The 25398-nt window shown below is 38.8% G+C and overlaps 1 protein-coding gene across 3 annotated transcripts in view; it reads right to left on the bottom strand.

Annotated features, from left to right (window-relative positions):
- Positions 1-25398, bottom strand: part of GMDS (GDP-mannose 4,6-dehydratase) — a 640099-nt gene that overhangs the window by 121072 nt on the left and 493629 nt on the right. For all 3 annotated transcript variants that reach the window (XM_047734312.1, XM_047734313.1, XM_047734311.1), the window contains one exon: positions 3322-3440. In XM_047734312.1, the coding sequence (XP_047590268.1) occupies positions 3322-3440 (119 nt within the window). The remainder of the gene's footprint in view (positions 1-3321; positions 3441-25398) is intronic.

The raw sequence follows: 25398 nt of genomic DNA, 5'->3' as shown, positions 1-25398 counted from the left end.
ATAAAATAATGAAATGCTTCTATCCTGCCCCATACTTTATGCTACTGTTGTCATATAATTTATTTATGCATATTAGAAACTTCATAATATATTATTATGATTTTTACTTCTAACCAATTTCTTTTTAAAGAAATTTTAAAATGAGGGAAAAAACCTTTTATGTTTTCCAACATATTTATTGTTTCTTTTGATCTTCATTCCCCCCTAGAAATCCACACCTAGAACTAGTATCATTTTCCTTTTCTCTAAGTGTCTGCTATCAATGTTCTATTTCAGCCTTTGTTTGTCTGAAAATAGTTTTTAATTCACCTCCATTTTTGAAACAGTTTCTCTGGGTATAGAATTCTAGGTTGTAGGGTTCTTTCAGCAGTTTAAAACTGTTACTCCATTGTCTTTCGTCTTACATAGTTTCTGGTAACAAAACTTTCTTTTATCTGTTCCTCTGTAAACAGTTCTCTTTTTTCTCTGGCTGCCTTTAAGATTTTCTCTTCAGCATTTATTTTCAGTAATTTGACTATGTGGGCCCTGGTGAAATTTTCTTTGTGTTAATCCTGTTTGGGATATAGTGTCTCTTAAGGATCTGTGATTTTATTGTTTTCATTAAATTTGGGGAGATTTTGGCCAATATTTAATTCTTCCTCTGTGCTCTACCCACTTTTCCCCCTGGGACTCCAGTTACACATGTTAGGTAGCTCGATATTGTTCCACAGGTCACTGAGACTCTGGTTTTTTTTTTGTTTGTTTGTTTTGTTTAATTAATTAATTTATTTATTTTCCTTCTCCAGCCTTTTTTTTTTTTCTTCCATGTTTCATCTTGGAAATTTCTAATATTATACTTCTATATACTTATAGTTCAATAATCCTTTCTTCTGTAGTATTTAATCTGTTCTTGATGCCAACAGTGAATTTTTCATTTCAGATATTTAATTTTCCATCTCTAGAAGCTCCATCTAGCTATGTTTAAATATATATTTTCTCGCTTTTCTCACTAAACTCATGTTTTCCTTAAAATATTTAAGTGTAGTTATAATAGCTTTTTAACATCTCTGAGTACTTATAACATCATCTCTATTATTCCCCAGACTGTTTTTACTGATTGATTTTTCTCTTGGTTATAGGTCATATTTTCCTGCTTCTTGACAGTCCTACTAATTTTTTCTATCGAATGCTGAATGTTAAGAAATTTATGTTATGAGTCTAGATTTTACTCTCTTCTTTTAAAGAATGCTGGGCTTTGTTATGGTAGAGGTTTGTTCCTTGTGTCCTCTTGAAGTTTGTACTTAAAGTTTGTTAGTCTAAGTCTGGAGTAGCCTTTACTCTCAGGATTAGCCACATTAATTAGACATAGCCCTTTAGAATTGGTATCACTTCTCTGAGTGATGAAAAAGTTCTCTCCACTGAGACTGGCTGAAATGCAAATGCTTCCTAGACTTGAGTAAGCTCTGAAGAATGCTCAGTTCCCAGCTCCCAGGTAGTTCTTCATCTAAGTTTACGGAATTTCTTCTAGGACATTTTTTTTTTTTTAGGACATCTACATCTTATTATTCAATACAAACTGAATGCGGTCCTTATACAGATTTCTGGAGGTTGTTTTTCTTTGTAGAGCCCACTTTTCTAGAACTCTGACCCCTAATGTTAGGTGACTCAGACTCTAAATTCTGATCTCTACCTCCTCAACTCAGCAAAACAGTTTTCTCTGTTGGAGTGCCTCTTTCTGTTCCATGGTTAAGACTGTGCCTCCAGGAAGAGGCCCAGAGTGATTGCAGGGGTCACCTCATTTGTTTCTTTTCTATCAAAGATCACAGACCTGCACTACCTATTGTCCAATGTCTAAAACAACTATTTCATATATTTTATGTAGTTTCCTTTTTTTTTTTTTTTAAGATAGGAGAGTTAATCTGATTTCTGTCATTCTATCATAGCTCAAAGTAGAAGTCCTTTCTTATATTTCAAAAATGGATTTTGGAAAACAGTTTGGCAGCTTCTCAAAAAGTTAAACATAATCATATAACCCAGAAATTCTACTCCTAACTATATATTCAAAAGAACTGAAAGAAGGAACTCAAATGAATATTTGTATATCCATGTTCACAGCAGCATGATTTGCAATAGCCAAAATCTGGAAGGGACCTAGTGTTCAACAAAAGATGAATGGATGAACAAAATGTAGCATATACATATAATGGAATATTATTCAACCTTAAAAAGGAATGAAATGATGATACAGGCTACAGCATGAATCAATCTTGAATATATTGAGTTTTATGAAATAAGCCAAACACTAAGGACCGATACTATATAACTTGATTTATATGAGGTACCAAGAGTAGGCAAATTCTTTGAGATATAAAGTAGAATGGTGGTTGCCAGGGGCTGGGGGGAGGGATGGATGGCAAGTTACTGTTTAATGCGTTCCAAGTTTTAGTTGGGGAAGATTAAAAAGTTTTGGAGATGGATGGTGGTGATGGTTGCATAACATTGTGGATATATTTATTGTCACTGAAATGTATATTTAAAAATGGTTAAAATAGTAAATTTCGTGTATATGTATATATGTTTTAACACAATAAAAAATTACCAGAAAAAAAAATTCCATCTATAATAAAGGACTCCAGAAAAATCTTGCAAACATTCCAATAAAAATTTGACTCCAAAATCTATGTAACACAACACAAAAATGCAATGCATGATTATAAACTAGATCATTTTGGTATAAAGCATATCATTGGCCCAGCTGGCAAAACTCAAATGAGATCTAAGGATTAGAGAGTAGCAACTTATCATTGTGAATTTCCTGATTTTGATGATTGTACTGTGTTTATGTAGGAGAATACCATTGTTTACAGGAAATACACACAAAAGTCCAGGGTGATGGGGCATCAGGTTGGCAACCTACTCTCAATGGTCCAAAGAAAAGAAGACTGTTTGTAATGGACTTGAAATTTCTTTCAGTTTTTTTGTGGTTTCAAAATTTTAAAATATAGATGAAAATGTTAAAAACAATTGTATAATATTATCACATTGATCTGGTAAGAGTAGAATTACCTACAGTAAAATCACAGTAAACCATGTGTCAGCCATAGCAAAAAGTTTAAAATTAAAGAAAAATAAAAAACTTTCAAAAAATTAAAAAAAAAAGGTAAATTATAACTGGGATTGGATGCAGCGCAGAACAAAGTCCCTGTTTCATACTGAAACTCCATGTATTGCTCTACAAGAGACTAAACGGGGAAAAAGACAAAACCAAGGTGGAAGAGCAAGCACACATGCAAACCTGCCAGCAAGTGTCTGATACATGGCCGGAAATCAATTCATACTTACACAATCGTTTTTCCAATGTGCAAAAACGATTTTTCTACAAATTCCCGAACACTATGGACTTCCCCAGTCGCTATGACAAAATCCTCTGGCTCATCATTCTGCAACATCAGCCACATAGCCTAGAAAGAGAGAGAGGCACATCCAAGTTAAAGTTGCATCCAGCTGTCACTTGAGAAACATAATGGTATCAAAAACATGTAACTGGAGGGTTGTAGCATGGTGGGTTAAGCCACCAACTCTTGGTTTCGGCTCAGGTCATGATCTTGGGGTCTTGAGATAAAGCCCCACATCGGGTTATGCTCTCAGCATGCAGTCAGCTTAGAATTCTCTCTACCTCTCCCTCTGCCCCCCCACCACACGTGCACTCTCACTCTCTCCCTCAAATGAATAAAAAAATCTGTAAAAAAATAAAATTATATATGGACATTGCTAAAAGGTAAACTGAGGCACATTAATTTTTTTCCCCCAAGAGTTTATGGGAACATACATCAATTTGAATAAGGCAGCACTAAATCAAAGGTGGTTAAGAGTGCTATACCAACAGGAACTAGGAGTAGGGTTTTCATAAAGTAGACACTGAAGCAAAATAAAGGAATTCCGTGATTGACTATAGTTTACACGTTGCCTTATTTGAAAAAGCAGAGGTAACTGTTTGTGTTTGGTTGTTCCTAAGATTCCTTTTGTTGGATTTGAGTGCACTCACTCTGGCTTAGGTTTTGGTTCACTTACATAGGCTGTTAAGGAATTAAAAGTCACCTCAGTCTAATGGCCTCCTTGTTTGAATACGTTGACATGCACAGCTAGAAAATAACCAAGAATTTAAAACAATATTCTCAACATCACAGTAGTGGTTCTCCAACTTTAATGTGCATCAGAAGTATCAGGGGAACATCTGAGCATACATGCCTGGGACACAGAAGTTCCCACCAATCGGCTGGAAGACATGTTTTAGGCACCTTGATTCTCACACAGCAGGTCTTTGGGCTATAATTTAGAGGAACAAGACGTTCAAGAACATCTCTGGCAAATAAACTTTCTATAGTATATTTAAGAAAAGAAGAGCTTACAAAGAATTGCCCAATTTTCCTTTCCATCATGGACAGAAGGTAAGGAAAAGTCATTTGAAGACAGATCAAAAGTAGAACCAAATTTCCTAACAATAAAGTTAGAAATTTTCCAGGGTGTTGACATCAAAAAGCAAAGTAAATCAAGAATCATTAAAGGGAAAACAATTATGTAATGAACAGTACTGCCACTTTTAAAAAAGTTATTTGAGTAGTAATAAGAATGTACCAGAGTTCAGGATTCATCAGGCAGCATTTCAAGGTCAAGTGCTCAGTGTGTGCTTCACAGTGGTGCACTTTTTCAACAGGAACAAGAAGTCTAGCTGGGCAATAGTGTGATTGAGTGTCTCAGACACAAACTGGTGGCAATGGTCACAGCCCTGCTCCACTCGATTATAACAACTTTTATCAGCAGCACACAGGCCTATCATTTCTATAGTTTGGAACTGTGCATTAATTTTAATGATTTTGTTATACAGATTGAAGATGTAGATTAAAAACCACAAAAGTATAGCTTGTATGTGATTGCGGCATGCCTCTTTATGAAAAACCCAAGCCTCCACCAACAACGACAACTGGTTTTTTCCATCATTTTCATCCACTTTTCAAAATAAAATAGGTGTGGGCGCCTGGGTGGCTCAGTGGGTTAAGCCGCTGCCTTCGGCTCAGGTCATGATCTCAGGGTCCTGGGATCGAGTCCCGCATCGGGCTCTCTGCTCAGCAGGGAGCCTGCTTCCCTCTCTCTCTCTCTCTCTGCCTGCCTCTCCATCTACTTGTGATCTGTCAAATAAATAAATAAAATCTTTAAAAAAAATAAAATAGGTGAAAATATCAGGCACCTCACTAGAACACAGTCCCCAACATTATGTGTATTACACTCTGGTTCTAACATCTAAAGAAAACTGTTCAGATTGGCGTCTCCCTCCTTGGTATTGAATCAGCTGAAAAACAAGCTGCTAAAGCCAGTGGAGCACCTTCTTTCTCAGAGGATGTAACCCAAAAAGGCTTAATTCCTCTTTATTCACTTGAATTGGTGGCACTCTTCTAAAAAATTTTTTAAAAAACCCAGATATTTATCTTTTACTTGAAGTTATTTCTTGTGAAAATTTTGTATTCTTGGTCTATTATAAGACTTTTCAATATTATCTTTGTTTTATGGAGGATGAGACTTTTGGCAGTTTTATGTGGCTTCGAGGTGCGCACTCTGGGTGGGACAATGGCAGTAGATTGGGGTCAGTGACACACTGAGAAGTAATTAATGAAAGTGTCTTGGCTAGGAGGGAGTTTTGCTGGCATTCATGAAAATATCTACAGGTGTCATTTTGCATTAAGAAATCACAGCTGATGAACTGAGTCACAACACTTTAAAAATTCACACTAGTAAGGTTAGTATTAATAATAATACTTGTTCCATTTTTAAAAGGCAGGAAACGTGAGGTTCTCTTTACTGGGATAGTCCATGCAGCACAGAGTCTCCAAGATATTTGTAGCTCCCTGAACTCAGGGCTTTTGCCCACTATTAAAAATGCTCTGGGCTGAGAGGAGTGGGCTCTGAAACGCAGCCCAGATCTGCTGGCCAAGCCCTGTGACAGCACCCTCTGTTGTTATGGTCCTCACAGAGGTGTCTTTTGTTGCAGGCCCGGAGGCACATGTGCATTAGTAGAGACCTGGTGGGGGGCTAGCTCCCTGTGTCTCCATGTCTTGCATGTGCAGTTCCTGTGGCCTAGAATGCCCTCTTCTCTCCTCTGTCTGGAAACTCTGACCACTCCTTCCAGATCCCACACAAGAGCCCCAGGTCTAGTCCTTGGAATGAATTCATATTATCTCACTGAGTTTCCGTGTGACCAATGGCACACAGTATTGTTGGCTTCACTGGGACTGAGCCTGCCCTTTGGCCACCCTTCCCCAGCTAAGCTGACCCTCCCACCTCCCTTGAGTGTATGCACACGCTCACACACCCACACCCACCCACCCACACACATGCACGAACACACACACACACACACACACACACTTGTTTTGGCTTTCTTCAAAAATACTTTCAAAGTTTTTAGGAAAAACTAATTATGCTTCTGGCTAGAATTTCTATTTGAACATTTTTCTGAGGGATTAGTGTACACACTTACATGTGTTTTACTCAAATTTCCATTCTAAAAATAACATTTAAAATAGGTCTTTCAGGACTGCTCAGCTTACTTTATTTCTTTTGAAACACTATGTTGTGCTAGAATGGTTTTGAAAAAATTATATTTTTAGTCATGTTAAAGAAAGCAAGGGCTTGCTAAAAATAAAAGGAGAAAATACGATTACTGGTTAATGGTGGATTACTTTAAACACTACTAAGTTCCCTGGTACTTGTTTTGTTCCCCAACAGGAATTTGGGGATCCGTAGGAGCCTCTCACTTTCACTAAAGTGAGTGCCAAGAATCTGCTCTTTTCTTTTCCATCAGACTATCTGTGGCCTTTGACCTATCAATTTCTAGGCATTTCCTCTAGAGTTCATATTGTACCAGACTCCAGTCTGGGAATGGGAAGGGAAAGGATATACAGCTCCAGATTTATTTGTTATTACTGAATAGTTTACTGGTTTTAACAGAGGGAAAGGGCTTTGTTTAAATTTCCACCGAGCATAATTAATGGTTATTGACTGGTAAATGAAGAACAGGTGACATTCTGGATTAGAAGATAAATGATCTTGTGTTCTGGTGTGATAATGGGTTAGTAATTTGCCACAAAGCCGAGGCCCAGTGCATCCCATCATAATGCTAGATCATGTCCAGGACACAAAGGCCCCTGTGTGAGAGGTACTCAGCCATTCACCTCCTTATACAGCTGCACACGTTGATTTGGTCCATTTATTCTCTGATGGATGGCACAACTGAGGCAAAAGCTCACCACTTCTCACCTTCCTGTTCACATGCTGAACATATGACCCATGACACAGCCAGGCCACAATCTGTGATCAAATCGCCACTTGGCTTTGGCTTCTGACTATAGAAACAATTTTGAGGTTACATGTTTTAGATGTCAGTCCTCTCTCTTTGTCTCTCAAGGAATGAAGGAGAAAAAAGAGAGTCTTCCCACATTCTTTGAGTGCCCTTTAAGGATATGACTGACTTATCCACTTCCTCTGATACTTATTTACTTTCTGCCATGACCTGATCACCAGTGCAAACAAAAAAATCTCCTGCTTTATAATCCATCCCACAGGGAGGAAAGACAATCAGTTAAGGAATGAATGGACCAAGGCTTCAGATTCTTCAACATAAAAATGTCCCTTAATGGCAAATGAAAAGTGCAGTTTTCAAATCATGTCTCACATTCATTTTGCTTTTAAGGTACATGAAGTACAGAAGAAATCTGAGGCCATGTCATTGACCTCTGAAGGCCGAGTGTAGATGGTTGTGTATTAGTTAATCTGGACATGTATTTTTTTTCTAACTGTATAATTATAGATAGAAGCTATCTGTTTTCTAAATCTAATTAAGAGAAGTCAAAATAAAACTGTAGAAAATTCGAGTGAAAACACTGCCCCCCACAATCTACTCTTTGGCCATTCAAGTCATGAACGCGGAAGTAGGCAGCGAAGGATCATTCCTCTCTCCTTGATTTGGTAGCTCTGGAGGCTGTTCACAGCTGGACCAGTGAAGGAGAACACCCAAAGTACATCACCACAGCCGACTAACTACACCTGATTCCATGCATGCCATTTGGGGTGTGATGTGTGTTTGTCTTAAAAATCTGGATTCTACAATTGCTTCTACCTCGCCATTAACCTCCAGTTCAGTATCCAAGCCACAAACACTTATTAACTGAGCTGTCATCCATGAATAACAAGATTTGTTAATCAAGGTTATGTTTAACTATGTTTATTTGACTGCTGCTTTTTCAGCCCTGTGCTTTGTGCTTTATGTGCTACTGTCATAAAAATCTTAAAACAGATTTTTCATTGTTTTTATTAATTTATTATCTAATGATTCTATATATAGATTAATTAACATATAATAATTAATTAACATATAGTTAATCTATATATTAGGGGAGAAAGTCTATGAAATAATTCTAATAAAAATCAAAAGAAATTGAAAAAATGGATATTAAAATTCCTGATTAAAAAGTGCCAACTGGGGTTCCAATCACATACATTTTGTCTTTAAACTTTGTTCAGTAGCTGTTTTCATGATAACAGCCTGGTATGCACAGTTTAGGTCAGGACTTCAAGTAGTCTTGCACTAGGTCAGGCCTTATGCTTTGCAGTACGTTGGTAGTATGTAGTTCTGAGGGTTAGCAGGGGAGACTCCCTCTTACTATGACATAGTTGGGAAACAGGTGCCACATGACTATATAAATAAAACAATATCAAGAAAACCATCTAGCATAAAACCCGGGGCCGGTCTTAAGGACTTTTTAATCTACTAATTTTCTTCATGGCCAAAAATACTTTGGTTTGTGGATTCATTTGATAAAGAGTCCTTCATCTTCATTTTAAAGATCCCGAGTTTCTAAAGAGGAAAAGAATCATTATATAATAAATTAATAAGAACAACAGAACACAATTTAGAAAGTGACAGAGCTTTTACTTCTTACTTTTGGTGTTAATGTATTATTCTAGGTTGATATGCACCAAAAGAAAAAGGCTGTGTCAAAATCTGCCCTGCTCTTTGTGTTTTTCTTCCAGCCACATACACCAATCTATAAATTCCAAGGCTGAGGTTAGTTTTCCTCATCCTTGGATGAGAACTGAAAACCTAAAAGCCCCTAGTCTTGTGTGAATCATTTGGAAATCAACTTTTCTGGCATACCATATGCAGATTCAAGTTAAGTATTTATTTCTTCTATGAATCTTTTAGTATATTTCCCTCTTTTATTGTTCCATTTCTTTCCAGGTGTACCAATTATGCTCATGTTGTATCTCTTTTCTTCTGCCTTCTATGCCTGTTATACTCCATCTAATCATTTTTATGCTTGGTCTTTTCCATATTATTTTATGTGGTTTCTTCCTGCTTGTTCACCTGATTGTTTTCAGTAACATTTATTTTAAATTTTGTTGCTCAGGTGGCTTCAGTTTCTGGACTGATTTCCTTTTTCTCTTCTATATCTTTCCTGATTACTTCCAGCTTAACTTTTTCATTTATTTTCTTTAAGCCAGGGGTCAGCAAACTTTTTCTTAAAGGGCAAAGTAGTAAATATATTAGGCTCCTGAGCCATATGGTACCTAACACAAGTACTCATTTCTGCTATTGTGGCACGAGATGAGCCACAGACAGAACAGAAACAAATGGGCATGGCTTGTTCCAATAAAACATTATTTACAAACACACTCACTGGCCCATGGACTGTAATTTGCCCACCTTTGCGTTAAGCAAACCGAACACAAACATGTTGCCTATAATTTTCTGAAAGCTATGGAGGACAATGAACTGAGCTCCAGCCATGTATTTTTCTTTGAATAATACTCTTAAGATAGGGGTTATTCATCTGTTTTGTTCCTTTTCTTCTGCTTGCAATCCTTTCTTCACTTTCACCTCTGGTATAGATCCTGGGGGTAGTGCCTTTTCAATTATTAATACTGTTCAAACAAGGTGGCATAATTTGCTGAAGAATCATATGAGAAGACACAGGAAAGCATACTGAGGGCGGCTGGCTGCAGCATTTCAAACTTCTCTCTAGACCCTCTCCTCGAACTCATAATATTCTCTGTTTCAGGATGTGGCTGTCCTCCTTTTCCAGCCCTTGGGTGGTTCACGTTGCTCACAGAACAGTCCATCAATCACCACGCTGCTATGGTGCTGTCTGGCAGCATTGCCTCCTCTCTGCCCCTTCCCGGATCACAGCCTGCATCGTCTCTCAGCTCGAGGGCTATGGCACCGACAGTAAAACTGGTTCCTCCTTCAGCAGCATCTCCATGCCAACCGGCAGTATTGACACGGTTATCTATAGTCTCCCTTCCTATGTAATATCACTTTGTGGCCGCTTAGAACTGAAAATTAATTTGAGCAAAATCTACAGCTTGTATGTATGTTTAGCATAACATATTCTGAGTGCATAATGAATTATTTCAAGTTAACTATATATATCCCAAAATTATGTGACCATAAAGATAATATATAAAAAATCTTTAATGAAAAATCCACATATAAATAAATCCATTTGTCTAATGCTGCTTAATAAGCCATCCTAAAACTTAGTGGCTTAAACCTTTTTTATGCTCAGGATTCTATGAACTAGGAATTTTGGAGGGCTCGGTGCAGATGGCTCATCTCTGCTCCCTGTGGCCGAGGTGATCTGACTGGCCTCCCTCACAGGTCTGGGTCCCTGATGCTAAATGCACCTCAGTTCTCCTTCATACGTCCCCCAACCATATGGTCCCTCACCATCTAGCTCAAACTTTACAAAACAGAAGCTGCAAGGCCTCATGAGGCCTTGGCCTAGAAGTGACCCAGAGTCACTTCCTCTACATACTCCTGTTTATAGGGTCAGCCCAAATTCCAACAAAGGGGAAACAGATCTCCCGCTTTATCAGAAGAGTAGTAGTCACAGAGCAAATGGGCCTGCTGAATGGGAGGGATTATCGCAACCCTCTCTAGAAAAAATCTATTGCAAAGGGCTATCTTGTGATGACTAACATAAGCTGATTGCTTCAATATAGTAACGAAATGACTATGTTTGTCTTTGACATAAGCATTACTGTGTTGGCCTGTAGTTTCTATGTAGAGAGCTCCGTCTATCTTTAACTTCGTGCAGTGTTAGGCTTATGAGAGGGCAAGAGTAATTCGCAGACTAACACCTGGAATATGGAAACTCACTTTCAGGTCACTGTAATTTAACAAATGCTCTAACTTGGCCCTAACACCATTACTGTCACAACATACTTCCCAGAAGTGGTTGTTTCCTGGAGCGTGCCCAGCCACCTACCTCAACCAGGTGTTACCAATTACCTGTTCCCACTCGCATACCCAGGTAAGCCATTCTAGAATTAGTTCCTGGCTCAGCAGGAACAATATAAAAGCTGTGGGCATGCAGCAGGAAGTTACTCTATCCTCATGACCACCTGATCGTCCATCTCCCTCCTCGTGGTTCCTGGCCTAAACATGTTCTCAGGAAGCCAGCTCTGACTTTTCTGTGACCTTATCCTTCAAACCCGTCCTGACCACCTGGTTCTACCTCTCAGCCTGACTCTGACCTTTGGAATCCAACTTCTGGGCTGGTTCTGGGCTCCCTGAACAACAGGTCCTAGCATTGCAATAGCTCTCTCAGTTCCAGGTTTGATGATCGTTGTTACCAATAAATAAAAAACTATAGACACACCATATTATGTACATTACGAGAGATATAGATAGGACTTTACAAGCTTAGTCTGAAACAATGCTGCCCAAGAGAAATATAACGCAAGCCACATATTGCATTTAAAAATTTCTGTTAGGGGGCGCCTGGGTGGCTCAGTGGGTTAGGCCTCTGCCTTTGGCTCAGGTCATGATCTCAGGGTCCTGGGATCGAGCCCCACATCGGGCTCTCTGCTCACCAGGGAGCCTGCTTCCTCCTCTCTCTATCTCTGCCTGCCTCTCTGCCTACTTGTGATCTGTCTGTCAAATAAATGAATAATATCTTTAAAAAAAAATTTCTGCTAGTCACATTAAAAAAGTAAAAGGGTGAAACTAATTTTTATGTTTTATTTAACCCAATATATACAGTGTGGTATCATTTCAATATAAAATATTATCAGGACATTCTACATTATTGTTCTGTGTACTCAGACTTTGAAGTCCAGTGTGGATTTTGCATTCATACCCCATCTCAGTTCAGACTGGGCACCTTGCTCGTAAGCACAGGCACCTAGTGAGCCCTGCATGGGATGGGTCATGCTGAGGAGTCGGTTGCCCTCTTGTAGGGAAGGAGAGTCCACATACTGTGTGACGTGCTGCCACAATTCTGTTTGCTCAACTTGTCAGATTCAGCTAGGGCTTCTTGGAGGAGACCTCTTCATCTCTGCAGCAGAGCTGGAAGAATAATACTCCTCTTCTTCCTCCTCTGTGATTGTCTCCACCTCCGGACTTTTCCTGTACTGATTTCATCAGTGATGGCAACTAGGAGACAGAGAGCTTGAAAAGCAGTCTAACTAGCTCCTAACTTATGATCACCTATGTTTGAATGTTTGCCTTGTCCATGTACAAATGGGCAACAATATCACATCTCTAGGTATTTACTCCCCAATTAGCATTCCTGGGGAGTAAATACCTACAGAACCACTTACGGGTATGTTGAAAGGCAGGGTTGAAGAGAAGAGACAGGAGCTCTCAAATTTTAGTGTGCATTAGAATCATCCGTAAGATTAAAACACAGATTTCTGGCTTCCTCCAGCCCAAGAGTTTCTCATTCAATAGCCCTGGGGTGGGGCCTAAAGATTTATATTTCTAAGAAGATCCAGGGCTAAGCTGAGTTTGCTTGTCTGGGGACCACACTGAGAACCACTGCTTGTTGTGGCTGGAGCTCAAACTTGGATGGACCACCTGTGTTTAAACTCCAGCTCCAGGACTTACCTGGTAATTTCTGGCAAGTTCCTGAATCTTCCAGTCCCTCAGACAAATGAGAACAATAACAGTATTTACCTCATAGGGTTGTTTTTAAGATTAAATAGGTTAATATAGGTGAAGTGCCTGGAACAGCGCCTGGGATATAGTGAGTGTTTAAAGACTATTATTTATCATGATGATGATGATGATGATGACAACGATAATTATGTAGCCTGTGAGGGTTATTGGTGCCTGGGAGGATACAGTTTCTCTCCATGATCAAATTCTTGCACCCATATACGGCATGGGGAGGGAAGACTGAAAGGGTGGAGTGAATTTAATCCTGATTCTGTTAGTCAGAGCCACAGAATTTTATAGCTGGAAGGGACCGCAGAGATGTTCTCATCCAGTTCAATTCATCTGAGAGGTGAGGCAACTGAAACCAGGGAGAGTATGTGACTTGCTTAAAGTCACATACCTAGTTAGTGCCAGAGCTGTAAGTAGACCCTCAGTTCCCCCTTTTAGTGTTCTTTTTACTGCATTAGGCGAACATGCATTTTCATGTAAAAATTCTGTTACAAATGGTTGTTAGAAACAGTTGCATGGACTTCTGTGGGCTAACCTAGTACTGTTAGTCAGTCAATATTCATGAAAAATTTAGGTGCCAGGTGCCAGGCACTCTGCTAGAGTCTGACAGTCTATCAGGGAGGGATAAACAAGGTAGCTGCAGTGCCTGGCTTATGGACCACCAACATTTATATACGAAAAGTGTTTTGAAAGTTTGACATTTAAGAAAGAACTTCTGAACCATAAACTCCAGGTCGTAGCCAGAAGACATTAGGCATGGAAGCTTCCTAAAACCTTTTCCCTAAGCAGACTATCCTTACCCACAGCTCTTGCTGAGGGAGTGAAACAGGCAGCCATATTTAAGCCCCGTGACCTGTCTTTATACCTCCTCTTCTTCCCAACTCCCTTATCATAGATGGAGACCTGACATATTCTGGGTCAGTCAGTCTCAGAAGGGTCTGTATAAGAGACCCAGAGGCTGAATGAGTAGGACAGCACTGAACACTGGGGCTGGATGACTACCACACAGAGACAGTCAGCCCTGCTGAAGCCAAGGGGAGGCCAGCAGAAGAAGCAGAGCCGAGCACCGAGACATATTTGGGCAGAGGAGTGGGAAAAGTCAGACTACAAGGCTTGGGGGGCAGGGAGAGGAGAGATGCACAGACAAACAGGAAAGCAGATTTCACTTCCCAGTTCCTATAAAGTATCCCAACACTCTTCATGATAAGTCCCATTTTACTTGAATTTCTCTGAGTTGGTTTCTACTCCTCATGCCAATAAACTCAGATGATGACAGCTGCAGAAGGAGCAAGACTTTCAGAACTTTGCTGAGTCTGAGTGCGTGGGACCAATCATGTATCAGGCTCTGTACTCCGCGCGGGAAGAAGTTCCAAAGGCGATAAGGCACCATTAGAGATCTTAGAATCCACACAGAAGACTGCCAAGTGCCCAACAGCAACGAAAATAACATAATGCCAATGAGATAAATGCTAGCAGGAAAGGAGGTATGGAGCAGAAAGGAGACAATTACTGCAGAGGAGAGGAGCAGGAGAGTTCCAGAGAATTCTTAGTCTTTTTCATTCCCAGTGAGCACTGTTCACTGCTCATTCTTGAGCTCCTCTAAAGACTGCAGGCTAGGACACATGTACCATCTTTCTAACTGGAATCAGTTTCCCACTTAACTTGTTCAGTTAAACTCATTTCAAATGTGTTTCTCCACAATGTCCTCATTCACAAAAATCAGGATTTCAAATTAAAAGTCACTCTCCCACTCAATTCTCTTAAAATTATACTTGAATAGATTTAGACTTAATCATTATGTCTTTAATTTTTGGTTGCTAAATATAAAAATATCCCAACATAAACAGTGTTATTCTTCTGGGAGGTCAAATCGCCGTTGTGGACTTGGTCTTATCCATGAGTGTAACGTTTCTGTAATCATAATTATTTCCTAGATGCTGACTCTGTAAATGTCCTTGATTGAGAGAGATGAAAAGGGAAGCAGTATATTTAAGACAACATTTACTATAGCAGCAATATTGGAACCTAGTGATACAGGAGGAAAGAAATTCCACTATATATAAAAAGCAATAATTTAGGGACAATTTCCCCTTCAATAAGGTCCCCTCCACACTACTGAAAATTGAACAAAAAGCCCCTTTGTGTTCTCCAAATTAAAAAAAAAAAAAATCAAGAGAGCTCCTAAAAGTTCAATTATTTTGAAAGCACATAGATGGTGACAGGAGATTTTTCGGGGAGTATTTATAAATCTAGATGAAATCTAGAAAAACAAGCCTTTAATATGTTGAATTAACATTTTCAAAATATTTAACTTATCAAGTATTTGGAAATTCCAAACTGTCCAAAAAATATTTTTAAAAATCTTTAGCAAAGCTTACCTCAAACTACCAGACTCTGGAGAATAAACATTTATTTTTGGTGACTAGAATTTCCAGTAGTCTGACCAGTATCAGTGACTGCTTGAGATCCGTTATTGACAATAAAAAATTGTCTATTACTACACAACATCATAAGTCATGTCATTTAACAAACAGTAAAGGTCAAGAGCTGAGGAGCAATCTTTTCTGTTAATATAACACAACATTTTTCACATTCATTTCATATGAATGAACAATGTCTTCATTGTTTTCCTGAACACTAATTTAGTGTTGTATTTTTTTGCTTGTGTCAATGAGTGTCAAAATATTGTTCTTTAAATACATGAAAGTATTTGCATAGAGCTTTATTACTGATCTTTAGATGTTAGCCAGGGGCAAAATAAAACAGAGAAGCTCCAGTTGAGAAATCTCACTAGCAATGAAAAGCAAGAGTCTTTAACATATTCTGCTTTTCTGCCAATTTTTTTTCCCAAGTACACAATGGTTTATTTACCCCACAACTGGTGAAATTAAAAGTAATGTCGAACACAATAAAACTATACTTCAACTACAAGATGCGAGGATTCCAGTTCCCTAAAAATGAAACAGAAAGTTTGCAAGGAAGAATACAAAAACCTTAAGAGGAAGTTCTAAGATCCTGACATGAATTAAAATACAATACCATATAAACCAATTACAGAAAAGCCAAGAGACACAGTGTATTTCAACAAGGAACTGAGAAACAGATGGATAACTTTTATTAAGTTATGCCTTTCTGCATCATCTCATCATTAAATGCTCAATTACCTGTAATGGTTTGCATTTATCTCAGTTATTAAGAAAAATAAAGCCACCACATTTTCGGTCTCTCCAAAGGTGAAGAGTCCACAACCAGGTATCTGATGGGTTTTCGATTCTGTTTTTTTCCCTCCCTAACACTAATTATCTTGCCATCACGGTACTGCGCTAAAAGACAAAATGCCCTTTCACAGAAGTGCAGGCTCCAGCTGATGGGTTACTCACTACGAAACTGAAGGGCTGTACCCTGGTTGCGGTCAGGGAAGAGCAGTCCCAGAACTCGGTGCCAGGACAGGCTAGTAAAGGCCACGCTCGCACGGCGAGAAACCAGACCAGCCTTTCAAGTCAAGTGTTGGCTTGTAGACATATAAGTTAATCAGCTATGAAATAACCACCACAATGTTCTTATTGATCACGAAGGGCTAATGACGCAACTCTTGGCGTGGAGAGGATCTGTGCTTCATTCTTTTAGTCTCCAGCTTTCAGAGAAAGAGAGAGCACTTTGGGAGTGGTGTTTACAAAAGAGAGACACTAACTTCACGATTTGAACCATCCTAGGAAGATGTGCAACGTACCAGGTCTTCAAAATGGAAGGTACCAAGCCCCTCACATCCACATTCCTATGACGCTTTTCCAAAGAACATGATAGTGTTTCCATTTCGTTGCACTTAGGAAGAGTCAAATGGAATTTAGAAAACCTCAAACTGATAACATTTCAAAACGAAAATTTAAATGCGTTCTCAGAAGTCTTTTTTCTTCCCTGTGAGACACTAGGTAATGTTGGGAATTTTGTTTTAAAAGCGATGTTACTAATTTAAAGAACAGCTGTTGAGCATTAAGAACCTGGTAATTTTAAAGGACTGAGATGTGTGCAAGCAGAATATTCTACAGTATACTTTGACTGCTCTTGAAAATGAGCAAATCTTCAGTTCCCATTTCTACTAAATTCTTTATAAAATCATAGAGGGAAAAAACTAAAGTGGGTGAGGGTGATTTGTGCAGTTAGAGCTTTAGAACATGTTCTAGGATGTTGCAAACTATGGGCCACTGGGTCATCCACAGATGTGACAATAAATAAGGAGTCCTTTCCCATTAGGCCAGCTCCATCATTCAGGGGGTATCTTCTGGAATAAATCCTCTTGAAGAAAACTAAAAAAGAACAAACTCGGTACTAAATCTGGTGAGAAGACTATGTAGTAAGTGGGCTGAAGAATCAGTGAATTAAGTCTTTAAGAGAGACATTCAGTAAAGCAATTCTCCAAGGGCATGGAGATAAATTCCCAGTGTCTCCCCACCAGTAAACCCGGCTGCCAAGTGATAAATCCTCTAGTCCCAGTGCACTACCCTCATTATCTGGTTAGGCCTCCAGAAGCATGTGTCCACAGACATTAAAGAGCTTGGTCAGTGAGAGAATGAACATGCTTGGCTGTAATGACAGTTGCACAATTGTTCCTGCCTTTCTTTTTTCTTTCAAATAGATTGCCTATGTGTGACTGACTCCAGAACAAACAGGGATGGAAAAAAAAAAAATCAACCATTGTATTTCCAACAGTGAAATGGACTGCAGGTTTACCCTAAAGGGAACATCCCAGCCGTCCTGCAGGCATGATGACCTACAAAGCAATGAGTACCAGTCTGTCAGTTTGCATGACTCACTGTTGTCTCCAACTCAATATCAGATTGTTTTAAAAACTTTGCTAGGACCATTGAGAAAAAAGGACAAGTATTGGATGTTTGCTAGTAATGGTGAACAGTGCCCCCCACCTGGGGGACACAGATGTCCTGCTCGCTTGGAGGAAACGGCACCCCCTGCTGAAATTCCAATCTACTTTAGCTGAGACACGCGCTCTTCCCCAGCACCCCACCTGCCAGTTTTAAATGATTTTATTCACAGCAATAAACAGTGCTGCAATCTTAGGCACTTTTCCTCTGAGCACCTGTGTACCATCATACAAGATAGGAGGCAATTATTGAAAGCTGGGCCTGTGGTGTGACACTGAATACAAAAACACACACTCCGAATGCAGCTCTGTAGCTGGATGTGAGAGCTGAGAGAACTCCAGGGGCAAGGGATGAAGGCCTTATATTTAGTCATCTTTGCAAATGAAGTGGTTTTTTTTTTTTCTTTTTTACAGGAAAATAGGCAGTCATAAAGGACAGTCTTAATGTTATGTAGTGAAAAGAACTTGGACAGAAGTCCTAAGACTCTGGGCTTGTCACTTTAGGTAAGCCACTTATTTCACTCTCAATGTTCTTCACAGGTTCCGGGGTTTTAGGTATCCCATTAGATAATCTATTGAAAGCACTTTGTGATCTACTCTATGTTATTGCCATTACAAACGATAATATTATTGGAGAAAATTCCTGGGTTAATGCCTAAGAGATCAGTGTTCCATAACGATCACTGAGATATGATGTGATAATTCCATAGACTGTTATTATACTTAAAACACGGCATTTTTCAGTGCACTGATTCTTTTAAAAAATGTGTTTTAGAATGGAATCTGGGGTTTCAACATTTCCATTCTTAAGAATTTCTGATTCCTTGCCCAAAATAGGTCAGTTATATTCAAGTTTTGAAAGAGTACAAAAATCCAAATACTTACGCATTTGTCTCGCATGTGGGCTTCTGCTATTTCACGAAAGTGGATTTGTGTTACACAGGTAGATGTTTCAGAGGGGCTTTAAGTCTTTTTTTTTTTCCTGAATAGTTAACTTCATTAATTGTTGTTAGATAGTGTTCCTTTGTTTAAGTGTTCCTAAATAGTAAATAGTTCCTAAATAGTAAAAACTTGTCAATTGAAGTTTCTTCAATGAAGAAAAACCAATTAGTAGAGCCTAAACTGTGGAGTGATCAGATTTAAATAAATGAAATCTTTAAAGAAACAAAATAAGACCTTTTGAAAGAGATCAGTTAACTGGAGATTGTGCTTTTTGGAACTGGATTCTAACTTAAGCATAATAATAGGTCTAATGCCATCTTCTATTCAACATCATTTCCCTAATTATCTTGGTCTAAGTGTTTCCAAACTTTATTGTTTATTTTGGCATCAAGATCTTCTACCTCAACTGGCTCTCTTCCTAGAGTGGGGGATGGTGTCAACATGAAGGTTAGGTGGGAACACAACACATTAATATGCAGCAAGAAGGCTGTGGTCTGAAAACTTCCTCCCATCGGAGAAAAGGGCACTAGAGAAGAGTGAATTAAAGGATGGATGAAGGCAGAGCCTCCATGAAAAGCTCCCTTGGCCCCTAGTTTCAACAAAAATCATCAGAAGAGCTTCCTAACCTTTCTGAAAAAGAACGTTCATGTCATCGTCTTATTTTACAGATGGAGAAACTGAGACATGCTGGGGGGAATGACCTGCAAAGGGGTCACGCGGCGGCAGAATGAGGAACAGAAAGCAGATTTCCTGATCTCTGTGCCAGTTTTCCACCCAATCCACCCCATCTAAATGAAACGGCAGAAGCTTAGTTTTGATAAGCAGTTCCATGAAAACACGTCCTGTGCCAGATCCTCTCCAGTGCCCAAGACACTTCCCGATGGTGGGTTAAGGCTTGAGGCCCTTTAACTCTTTCAGCACACCCTGGCTTAGGAATGGCAAGACTACGACAGGGGTGGGGGAGGCGGTAGGCATTTCCAAAGACACAACACGGGACCCTCCTCCCTTACCCACTTTTCAGCCTTAACACCAAGGGATTTTGAGCCTTCAGCCTGGGTTCTTTAAATATCCCCAAATCCCCTTATTAATAACTCTACTTCAGATAACAAGGGCAAGTGTCCTCAGACTGGCCCCACAGACTGACGGACTGCACTTTCGGAAAACTAGAGAGGTAAAATGGGAGGGGGATTATTGGAACGATTCTTATCTTTACAAAGGGACTCTCTGCAGGGTCTGCTGTACACAATACTCCCTCAGGGCCTCAACATGTTTGAGTCGATGATAATTATTATGATTTTTTTTCACAGATAAAGTAAGGAAATTAGGAAACCTATGCTAGTGTGTGTTGAATCACTGGAAACCGAACAGTGGCAAAGATCACAGAGCCTTGGAGAGTTGGCAGGCTCGTTTGGGTATTAGAGATACGAAAACGGGTTAAACAAGGTACTGCAGATGGCTAGAGACAGGCTTAGTTCTGGAGCCCACACCTTCCAGGACAACCCTCTTTTTAGGTCACCATGTAGAAGATAAAAGCATTTAGAATCATATTGTGAACCAGTGAGGAAATGACTATTTTTCTATATCAGCATTTATCCAAAAATTAGGAATAATTTTCCAAAAATTAGGAATAACTTTCTGGTGAACAAAATATTTCACTTTGAAAATCATTTCTCTTTTTTGACAGGGTACTGGAAAAGAGGCCCAAGACAGGGTCCCCAACTCCAATGCCTTTTAAGGCCCTCTAGTTGGGTTCACCCCTGGTATTCTAGACAATATTGCCTTCCTTCCAGAAGAGACAAAACTTTACTCCAGCAGACAGTTCCCATAAAGGGATGTAGAACCAGTCTTGCCAGATCTTCTGGTTACATAAAAGAAGTTGCAAATCTGAAATGCTAAAAACTGAGAGTTATGCTAAAAAAAATAAAACCTCTCAAATTCTGTTAGCTTAAAAAATTTAATACATTACCTGGACTAAGCAAAGCATACCAATGAAGCCAGATATGAGGTCTGCCTGTTTAGTAATCTGGCCTACAGGAGTATCCCAATAAGGTTGTTGTGTTGTTGTTTTTTTTATTTTCCTTCTCCCTTTCTCTCTCTCTCTCTCTTTCCTGGAATCTGACTTGAGTGTAAAATCAAGCATGGATCTCCAATCCTTCTTCTAACACCATTACTGCAGGGCACACTGAACTTTATTCAATTTATTAGAAAATAAAACTACACCAGAAAATAAGCTATAAGATGTAGCTTCTTAGTTTGTTTATAATATAGATACCACATTTAAAAATACTCTTGTTTTCCTACTTTTCTGAAATTCTTCATATAGGAAATATAAACCACAAAGAGAATATAATTTAAAACCGGAAATAAATTTTCCAATCCTCCTTCACCCAAATTTCATTAAATGCACAAGAGAAAACATCCTTTGTAAAATAGTTAATATAATTACAAAATAATCAGTTGCAGAGGTCCTATATAACAAAAACAACAACAACCCTTAAATTAAACTGCATTCATCAAAAATCAGGGAACTCAGTATTTCAGAAATAAATATACCAGCTTATCTAAAGTAAATTTGGGGTTAAGAAAAAAGAAAAAAAAAAAAAAAAGAGCCAAGCAAAATTCAGCTCTAGTTCCATCCCCTGCTCTGTCCACCTTTTTGAATGTACTTCAGATAACAACAAATGACAAAGACAGAGAGTACTATTGCTAGACCTCCCTTGAATTCTTCTTGGAGCTGCCACCTCTCCCGGTCCCCAGACTGACCTCTGAGTCAAGCCAGATGGGATTGAGAGAGATGTCAAGTAAGTGCTGAAAAGGTGACTTGAGTATCTGGCAGCTGAGTCTGGAGTGAGTTTCTCTGCAAATTCTCTGGGGGTTGCTGCTTTCCAATTTCTCAGGAATGTTTAATTCTCCTCGTCCCTTCACTGAATCTCTCTCTGGAGAGGTCAGGGAAGCCTGTGACATCCCCGGAGGGCACTGCCTGACTAAATTAGCATGAGATAACTTTGGACTCTCTTCCAAACATGAAAATACAAGGGAGAGAATTTCATTAAAAGCAGAAGACTAGGTGATCCAACTTAATCCCAGCTCTAAGCTGCTGTAGAAATGCTCAGTGTTTATGTTTGACTCTCCACTCTGTGATAGAGTTCACCAACTATAATGCCAGCGATGCTAAGTGTCCAACTTGACCTCGGCTGACCAAGGTCTTAGTTTCATAATGAAGGTAAAATGTGGGTTTGCTGGTGTTAAAATGAATATTTAGCCTGTTTACAGGTCACTATATGAAGCAGTAAGATCCCAAGGTCAAAAATAAACATTTCAGTACTTTGGTCTTTAAATATCTTTTAAATTAGGAAATAGGAAACTTTAATAGGTAACATGAGTCATTAACCATATGTAGGTGTGTAAACATGGGAATATCTAATGTCAATTCAGTAAGGCATATAATGTCATGGGACATGTTTTCTATTATATCTACAAATATTTGAAAGAACACATTGTAAATATTTAGAATGACAGTATAATTAATAATATCTGTCCAAAAAGTGCAAGGATAATCATTTTATCATTTGTTTCTAAAAATTTTAATTAAGAGAGTAGCTCTAAAAAGAGGTATCAGTGCAGCTGTCTGTGAAATAGGACCAATACACTATTAAAGAATTCAGACTTGGATACGTATCTTGGAGCTCTTCTGCTTCAACCAAGGAAGTACTAACTTTACTAATTCTTTGATGAATAAATGTTTCTTGTTAGCTACTACACCATCATGTTATTGTTTCACTTTGGTTTAAAAAATCTTTCCTGTCTTCTGAATATTCATAATTTATTCATCTATTGACACTTTGCAGGCTAAAAGTGAGGCTGTATGCTTTTCAACCTTTTCTGCAAGTACTTTTAGAGATTTTTAACTTTGGATTCCTTTTAATATTCCTTGATCATTGTAAGAGATAAAAGGTCTAGAATAATATTGCCCTGAATGAGGGCTTACTCTGCCCGATTATACTACTTTCTACTATAGACAGGAAAGTACTCAGTGATAAAAAGTATATTGTACTTTACATTAGGTTATCTACTGCTGTAGTTTGTTCCTAGGAAAGTCCTCTGTTTTGACCTAGTGATTCTGTGCAATATGTTCCCAATCATTTCACTAAAGCCTCACAACAATGATTGATGCTAACTGAATACACAGCATATGATGGCCAGTGCATCTTGTATTTATAGAGATAAAGAGGAAATGGACTCTACCCTTAAGAAACACTCATAGTAACAGAAGGTATGTAATGTCTTATGAGTAAATAATGTTCTTGAGTGTCAAAAGTTGGCTTAGGAAACTCTCTCAAAGCAGGAGGGGTTTTTTTGTTTGTTTGTTTGTTTGTTTGTTTTTATTTTTTTTTAATTTTTTTAAAGATTTTATTTATTTATTTGACAGAGAGAAATCACAAGTAAGCAGAGAGGCAGGCAGAGAGAGAGGAGGAAGCAGGCTCCCTGCTGAGCAGAAAGCCCGATGCGGGGCTCGAACCCAGGACCTGGGATCATGACCTGAGCCGAAGGCAGCGGCCCAACCCACTGAGCCACCCAGGCGCCCCTGTTTGTTTGTTTTTAGCTTGTGTTTAGTCACTTCTTAGCTGAAGTACCAAGTTGTACGAGTACTGGAAATAGGGATGGAATTGACTGGCATACTCCCTGCCCTGTTTTTAATCCACCATGGGCATTTTCAAGATGGCTGGTGTGACTCAGTAAAATCCGTGGCCATATTAGGAAATAGGAAGACTGAAGCCCAAGCTTCAACCTCACTTGTTTTAGGCTGTAGCAAACCAAACTCAATTAGCTCAGACATAAAATGTTGACAGCCTTTAAGTCATACTGAGATTAAATCTAACTTTCTGGTGATTTTGATCTTTTGTTACAAATGCTAAATAAAATCTTAAGATATCTTGTGGCTATCTGTTTAATTTTTTAAAGCAGTAATTATTAACATGACTCATTATCTGGGTCATGAAATCCTTTGAGAACTGAAAAATAAGATGGATTCTTTCTTCACTGAAAAACATGTGGATGTGTGAGCCTATACATGAGCATATTTTGCCTAAGCTTTTAAGAGATTCACAGATTTCCCCTAAAGACCATCTCTGGATCCTAAGTTAGAAAACACTACAGTTTTCACTGATTGTTCCCTCATTCATGCTTCCACCTAGTACACATTTACTGAAGGTCAGGTTTAAGGCACTGCACTGAAAACTGTGTGGGACACAAAGAAATCTAGCACAGAATTCTTGCAGTGGAAAATAGGATCATGAACCAGATATGGAATGAAACTGTAGACATTGTCAATACAACTGCTCGAAAGCATTCCTAGGATGGCAGTTTCCTCATTTGTGATTTGGAGTCCTATGACAGTGACCCCCCAGCACTGGGCGTGAGACAAGAGGTGTGAACAGTGCTTTCTTTGTAAATGGTAAACCACTGTGGAAATGTTAGTTGTTGGTTTTATGAAGTCAAACTTGCCTTCCTGTTCTGAGAGCCAACCACTGAGTAGTAAAGCAAAAACTTATACCAGGAAGTAGAAGTGAAGAGGAGGACAATTCATCAGAAGCGTCCGTAATGGTCTTCTTAACAAGGGCAGATCATTTAACCAAAAGCATCCAGTCAACCATTTTGAAAGGATTTTTAAAATGACAATTCTTTACAAAATAAAGCTGCCAACATAATCAAGAAGTATCTGTTAGAGAGTGTCCAGGAGCAGAGGGCTCAGCCTTACTTCATGCAGTCTTCATTTGGTTCATAAGATACACAGATTAGATAAATTAAACCAAAATTAAACAAATATAATAAGTTAAAGGTGCATAAGACATTGTCACTTTTGAAATTCACTGATTTCTTATACCTTATATGCCTAAACACCCTCATCTCCCCTGGTACCCAAACGTATTCTTTTGGAGCTAAGATACCTAAGCTTGAAAATATGATTAACCTGGGGCATATCAGCTGCAAGACAGTCAAACAAATCAAAATCAGTTTCAACTGTATCCTGCTGAGGATAGCTTTGATGGTGGCTTCTTCTGTCTCGCCTTCCTCCTAACTTAGGGTGCAGAGAGAAATCGTGAGGAAAGCCTGGGCATTGGACAGGCCCTAGTTAGAACCCCAGCTCTGTTAGTTAATGTCTAGGAGGCTGGGCAATTCACTGCAACTGTAAAATAAGGGTAACAATACCTCTAATGCAGGCTTTAAAAAAGATAAATAAGCAAATGAGTGTAAGTGCTTATAACAATGGCCGGTACATAGTAGTAGATCAATAAAATGGCCACCATCACTAATTAGCACAGTTATAATCCTACAGTTATAGAGCACTACGTGCTGTAGTTTGTAAAACTATAGTTTTAGTTTGTAAAACACCCTCATAATATGCCATTTGATCCTCACAACAAACTTGGAATTAAATAAGGAGGCATTACTGTTTCTCTTTTACCCATGAGAAAACCATGGATGAGAGCTGTTAATTGATTTGCAAAGTCCAATAGTGTAGAAGTAAGAAGTGGTCCAATTGAAAACTGAGTTTTATAACATCTGATACGTCCAGCCAGGAGAACATTGTAGGTCA

Source organism: Lutra lutra, chromosome 6 (genome assembly GCF_902655055.1).
Source record: "Lutra lutra chromosome 6, mLutLut1.2, whole genome shotgun sequence".
NCBI lineage: Eukaryota > Metazoa > Chordata > Mammalia > Carnivora > Mustelidae > Lutra > Lutra lutra.
Note: the sequence above shows the minus strand (reverse complement) of the source record. Positions and strands in the feature narration are given on the sequence as shown.